This window comes from Archocentrus centrarchus, chromosome 4 (assembly GCF_007364275.1).
Source record: "Archocentrus centrarchus isolate MPI-CPG fArcCen1 chromosome 4, fArcCen1, whole genome shotgun sequence".
Classification (NCBI taxonomy): domain Eukaryota; kingdom Metazoa; phylum Chordata; class Actinopteri; order Cichliformes; family Cichlidae; genus Archocentrus; species Archocentrus centrarchus.
This window is the reverse complement of record NC_044349.1, coordinates 11,020,331-11,027,031: the sequence shown is the minus strand read 5'-3', so window position 1 is coordinate 11,027,031 and position 6,701 is coordinate 11,020,331. Positions and strand designations below refer to the sequence as shown.

Here is a 6,701-nt window from a genome sequence, read left to right as displayed (position 1 = left end):
TGATGACTTGATGTTACCTAACTACTGTATGAATTACATTTCAAGACAGAGAAACATCTTGTGGTTGCCTGTTACAGCTTCAAATCCCTCCACTTTCTTTTTTCTTTTTTTGTTGAGAGCGAAAGAGTAAGACATGCGATCATTAAGTGCCATAAAACAACATTAAACTGGAAGCCTTGTGTTTATTTTTGCAGCTGCAAAACCTGAATCCAAAGACAAAGTGAAATAAAAAATACTCATTAGGAGGGCTATGTTCCAAGAAATGTCTAGCATACCATCAGGTGTATGACTGCTGAACTGAAAAGTTTTCTTTTAAACATAAACAGAATATAAATGTGTGGTATTATTAGCCTAAGCTAGCTCTCTACATAGGAAACCGAACAGTGCTGAATATGTATCACAGGGTAAATATGTTGATAATTTGTGTTGTATTATTTATTTAACTGTCATTGATTATGACTGATGGTTTGGATCCTGGACAAGCAAAAACATTAGATCAAGTTTTCTATTTTCTGAGCAGCAGCCTGTTCTCTACAGAGAATATGTTTAGCAAATTCTATATGCAACATCACCTTTGCAAAAGTAAATACAGACTGGGACAGATTGTTATTGGTATTTATTTATTATTATTCAAAACTCTGAAATACATTTTGGTTCCCACAGGAAGGTGGAGTCTACAACAGCTAACTTTGCAAACAGATTTTTTATCAATGCCACCGCTCACCTTTACTCTGGACTGATCTGGATGTCTTTGGATGGAAAAAAAAAGGAGAAAAGCCTTAAATAAAGGTTCTACTTATTTGTATCTCCTTTCTTTTGAAAATGCTCAGGCAATAAATATATTTTTTGGAAAATGCTGAGAATAAATTTTTTTTTTCTCCTTTCCAGCCTCCAAATTTTACTTTCTTCTCACACCATACCTACCCATAAGCATTTTTAAGTACATAAAATGAACTCTTGATCTTTTCTGGTGTTATAAACACTTGTTTTGTTTTGGTTTGTTTTTCTGTACCACATTTTCTTTTTCAGTGTTGAAGTGAGGGTGCTGAAGAACTTTGAATTACACAGTGATTCATAATCTTGTAAAGGTGTTACATTGGATTGAGATTCCACATTTGCAACAGTTAGTGTATCATATTAAGTGATGATTTTATTATAACATTTATAACAATTTTAAATACCTTACATCCAGTTACAATGCAATTCTCAATGGCTCAGGATTTGCTACATTATTGTACCAAAAACAGTCAGCAGCAACCTAAAGGTGTATACCCCCATCTGCAGGTCATTAGTGGTAGAACATCTACTCAGAGTGAAGCAGTGTGACAATGTGTGGGTGTTGCAGTAACTACACAAGCTGCAGAAAGTCTACTTGAGATTAAAAACTACTTAATTTGAGTTTCACTCTGAAAAGCAGTGCTTAATGGATGCCTGGACGCCTGTATGATACAAAAAAACAAAAAGTTACAGATTTATCACAGTTTGGAAAGCATATCCTGTAAATCCTAAGTGTATTGAAAGCACTGAGAGATGTTTATTTAAATATGTGAAATGATGCTAAGACATTCTTAACTGTTTGTCTGCCATAGTTTGTTCATGTGCCTGTATGTCTACTAAAGTCATGTCTTTGCTTCATGCTGAGACAGATCTAAACACCGCTGGTCTCTTTTTAGCCAGCTGTTTAGGCACCACTGTATCCAGTAGTCTCCTCACTAGGTCCAGGCGTCCTGTCTTGATCAGAGCCCTAGATAACTCTGTAACCTCTGCTGTGTGTGTCCTGTAAAGGCACCTCAGCTCAGCCTTCACTGTGTCCTGAGAGAACTGCTCCTCCGCCTTCAGCACCCACAGCTCCAGCTGGGTGACCGCAATGTCAGGGTCAGGGTGTCCGTGCATGAACAGAGCCAGGAGAGCCTGTAGGAGGCAGCGCAGGGCTGTAGTGTTTGTGCTCCTCGGTCTCTCTAACTCCACAGCTTTTTTGAAGCAGTCTACAGCATTCTGCTCTTCACCTTTCATTAAGAGGCAGCGTCCTCTGAGCACATGAAGGTCCGGCAAGCAGTCTCCCAGCTCAAACTTCAGAGCATGAGACAGACTCACCAAGGCATTATTTATTGCACTCTCATCCACCAAAAGGCTCTCCTGGACTGCATCTACACCCATGTAGTAGTATATCTGAAATGTAAAACATCAATCTGAAAGCCTTGTTGACACATAAAACACAGCATTTGACCAGCTTTGCACTTCACACTTTTACCTGTGCCATCTCCAAATGTGTTCGAAGACATGGCCGTACAGCGAGCACCTTATCTAAGTCTTTTCTAGCTTCAGTTAGCTTCTGTCGGTCTGGGATTCCACCATCACCCTGCTTTGCTTTCTCCAGGTCATTTGCATATAGGATCATGTTGATCTAAAAGGAACACGTGAAGAAACAAATCCTACAGTTATCTAAATGTGAACATTTTTTCACATGTATTGACCACTTTGAATGAGTGCAAATATTCCAGCCCTAAGAGGAGCTGATGTGGTAAGACGCTGACTTGATTAGTCTTAGCTTCAGTACCTTGGCACGGGTGCAGTAAGCCTGCCAGTTGAGTTCTGGATCTGGCAGCACATTTAGGGCCATGTTGCAGATCCCTGTAGCCATATCATGTTTTCTCAGCAGAAAGAAGACTTTGGCCAAAAGGTTCAGGATGAATGCATCATCACTGGCCATATTTATGGCCTGAAGGACACAGAGAGTTAAGGTATTGTGGTACAAATGTCAAGAGAACACCACTGCACAAATTATTCTGTAGAAGTCACACACCAATTACAAATACATTAAATAAGATTACTTATTCAGGAAGCTGATGCTTTGATTAGTTTGATTAGTTCTGACTTGTTTTTTTGTCCCAGTTTGGTGAGAGATGTATGGGTTACTCACAGTTCCGTAGCAGGACAGAGGATCAGAGGCTGAGAAACCACAGTCGTGTATCGACATGGGCACAGGGGAAAACTCGTCCTTCCTTTCTAACATGATGCCAACATAACACCACGCTAGAGCTGATCAGAGAGAAAAGAATGAGATTTTTTTTTCCGCTTGCAGCAAATAGCAGGTATTTTTTTCCTCTGCATTGATGAAATTGTTGTGACATCTTGTTGATTTTTTTTCCTAAAACAGAGGTCCCAGTGACAGAAAAACTAACAAAACCTGTAGTTTTAACAAAATCATTGTAACACCAGAAACCAGTGGTTGATTGATGTGAATGATAATAAATGTCAGTTTGATAAGACTGTCTTCAACTTGTGAATAATCTTTCTCACTGTACAATAATAGACTTCAAATTGTTTGGCAGTGACCTCCTAACCCTTCTCAGATTGAAGAGCAGCAACAATTGCTTCTGTAAGATTATTGCTGATGTCCGTTGTATTATCTTACCTCACACCTTAATGCTGCAGAGCAGCAAACTCCCAAATCTTCTACTTTTATAGAAAAAAATGTCTCTAACATATTTATATGTCTTTAATTGGTTGTTATATCCAGATTTTAAATATAACACAAATGAACCCCTGTTTATAAAATTCTACACAGATTCAACTCACAGTAATTACGCAGCGTTCTGCTCCTCCCAAACTTTAAATGGTGTAGAGTAAACATTAATACTGAGCCTGATCATGTAATGATAAAGATTCTGATAGGACCAGTCTGCATGAGAACCTTTCATTTTTACACTTTAAGTATATTTTTTCTGTACTAAAGCGTGAATATTTGTTCTGATACTTGTCGCGGATTCATTTATCATGTAAATACAACACAGTCACATGTTTACCTTTGTGTTGTGTTTTCTCAGATTCCAGCGTTTCTTTGAGAAACTTCAGTCCTTTATTGTAGTGAGAAACTCTGGAGTATTCAGAATCCTCTTTGGTCTTTACTATGTCATCAAGTCTGCAGAAAGAAAATAACTTGAATATTTTCACACTGTGTAGTGATGGCAGACTAAATATTTTCATGTTAGTCCTGTACCTTATATAGATGGTTGCCATTTTAAAATACCAGCTTCGTTTTTCCTCTATTGGTATCTGAAAAACAGCAGCAGCCACCCAGCAGCATAAGTTAACTGATACTCCACCTAAATGAATCAATGTTTTCAGTTGTCTACAGTGTGGATAGTAAAGTGAGAGCTCTTATATTTGTGAGTTTAGACCATGAGGAAATAAAATGGCCTCACTGTCTTACTGTAGGACATCTTTTGAGCATAGCCACATTCCCAAACTTCAGTTTATTCTTGTGGTTGAAGTGAATCATACAACTAGTCAGGAAATAATTCACAGCTACCAATTCATCAACGTTGTGTTGTTAAATACTATCCAGGAAGAAGCTAGTCGATTAAACGGTTGCAGAATGATATGAATGCTCAGCATCTAACCAGTCATCATGTCAGTGCTCACCTTTACATACTGCACTGTGATCATTGGCATTTAACTTTTTACTGTGTCTTTATTTTAAGTATTTATGTTCGCATCTCACCAGATCACCTCCATAATCCAGGGCTCTGTTGTAAAATGTCAGTGCAGCATTTAGCCTCTCTCTCAGGTCATCCTCGTTGTCCAGCTCCACATCGTATGGAAAGACGTAGGCCTGCTCGACCAGGCAGCGTGCCGCCAGGATTCTGACCTCCTCCTGAGAGGCCTCTCCGCCATCTAAGCCCATGAGGTCGGACACTTTGTCCACACACTCCCCTGCATCCAGCTCTCTCCCCAGCTTGTCATACACGTAGCCCAGGTTGGCCCAAGCATTGAGATTCCCTGGGTCCTCTTTGCAAATGCCCCTGAAAGGCCAGACGATGCAGACAGAGGGGTTAGAAACAGGTCCATCATTAAAGTACTATCAGATTCATTCCAAACAGAACTAACAGTATTTAGGTGAAAGATTAAGAAACAACAGCTATGACTCTTCTCTTCATTTACAGAGATGGGGGAACACAAACACTAAAACAGCCCGGTCAGCTGCTGTGCCAAAAGAATGACACTTTCAGTTTATTCTTGAAGTGAGATCTCACATTTTTTACATAACTGTTAAAGTTGTGTAAAAAGTGGGAACTTTGTAGAAGCACTCGAAGGATTCATTCTTAAATCCCCTTTCCTCCCCCTAACCTTAGCCCACTTTGGGATTTGGTGAAAGTTTTTGACAAATAGAAATGTAATAAAATGTAATACAAATGTGAGACGCACACTGATATTCATGATAAAACCGGCATTTCTGTCACCTTCAGCTGTAGCCTGTGTTTAATGCTGCTAAGCATTAAACACACTGCCAAGTGGGAAACAATTACACTATTTAGACTGATGTTTCTAGTCTGCACAAGGAAGCAAAGCCTCAGTTTGCGTAATAAATATTCTGCATATTCTTCCTTTAAAAAAAAAAAAAAGATGTCAGTGTATTTTCACCTGAATATTTCCTCAGCGGTGTCCAGCTGTTCCAGGTGAAAAGCCAGCAGGCCCAACAGATTTTGTACAGCATACTGTAAATATCCAACTTCTGCTTCCAGCTCAGCTCGCAGGCTTTCCTGTTTTAAATAAGTGTCCCGATGTCTCAGCTTCACAGGGCCAGTAGGATCACAGTTAAGATTAAGATCCAGGTGAAAGTGACCGGGGATGTAGTCCATGTCCTCCATGAGAGACTCAATATCCTCTGTGTTTTCTGTTTCTATGACCTCCATCGTCTCTTCTTTAAAAAAAAAAAAATACTATAAAAATCTTAATCCAGATAATATTTGGCGGAAGATCGTACCTAAGAACACACCTTGCCGTCTTCAGTCTATTTTTATGTAAGTTAGTCTTGTACTCCAGGTTTGGACAGGTTGAACAGGTTAGGCTTGGGAGTGACTTGGAGTGGAAGAGAATGATAATGGAAGATAGTGTAAAGATTGTGTAACAATATGTTTGACCACCTTTTGAGTCTTATAACATAATCAGTGTTCTTGAATACATGAAATCATCTATATTCATGTTTATTATCTAAAAATAAATCTTTCAGGCTTGTGCGCTGTCTTGGCATGTTTCTTTGTCGCTTTGTGTTTGTGTGTGTGTGTGTGTGTGCAAGTTTGCGTGTGTGATTCAGCTCAACTGACATTTCTTAAAGTTCATCCTGATGGGATCATTTAATTTATGACCTGAGTAAAATGATCTTTGAATCCTTGTTTTGAAGAATATTTCAGGTGCTTCAGTCACCTCTAAGCCTGTTTTATTAAAGTGAATAATTTGAACCATCAGGTTCAGAGTGACTGAAGAAATAGTCAAACAATTTATTACCTATAGTAAGTATAATTTGCTAATAGTATTTTTTCAGGACATCACAAAAAATGGTTAAATATCAAAAGAAAAAAAACAGGCAGATTTATGAACTGTTCATAAAACCTGTAACTGCATAGAGACGACATGCAAATAACCTCAATAGTTCAACAAAACACTCATTCAATCTTCTTTACAATGCCGTCTCAGAAAATCAGATAAACATATGGCGAGCACATTTTTGCTGCTGCATGCTTTTGCATACAGACCCAAAGTCTTCCACTAGAGGGTAAACTTGCATTGTGATAAAGCAGGCTGACAGTGCAACAAAAGGAACGTGCTGTGTTCAGTGTTATGAGAATGCAATCGTGCTGAGTGTGTCATTGCATTTATCAGACAAGAAAGTTGTATCAGATAATACAGCTGAAGGAAAT

At 38.8% G+C, this 6,701-nt stretch overlaps 1 protein-coding gene across 1 annotated transcript; it reads right to left on the bottom strand.

The window, feature by feature from the left end:
* Positions 1 to 1,192: 1,192 nt before the first annotated feature.
* On the bottom strand, positions 1,193 to 5,755 carry ttc22 (tetratricopeptide repeat domain 22). The gene is made up of 8 exons (XM_030728114.1): positions 5,425 to 5,755; positions 4,505 to 4,805; positions 4,001 to 4,056; positions 3,807 to 3,922; positions 2,921 to 3,039; positions 2,558 to 2,719; positions 2,252 to 2,404; positions 1,193 to 2,169 (listed from the first exon to the last, which is right to left on the bottom strand). Exons 1-8 carry the CDS (start codon positions 5,694 to 5,696, stop codon positions 1,633 to 1,635), a joined length of 1,716 nt encoding a protein of 571 aa, XP_030583974.1. The 5' UTR covers positions 5,697 to 5,755; the 3' UTR covers positions 1,193 to 1,632.
* Positions 5,756 to 6,701: the final 946 nt, after the last annotated feature.

Coding starts and splice junctions, on each gene's coding strand:
- ttc22 (XM_030728114.1), bottom strand. CDS start 5,696: ATGGAGGTCATAGAAACAGAAAACACAGAGGATATTGAGTCTCTCATG. Junction 4,806..5,424: donor ACCGCTGAGGAAATATTCAG/GTGAAAATACAC, acceptor CTGGCCTTTCAG/GGGCATTTGCAAAGAGGACC. Junction 2,720..2,920: donor CTCTGTCCTGCTACGGAACT/GTGAGTAACCCA, acceptor TGTGTCCTTCAG/GCCATAAATATGGCCAGTGA.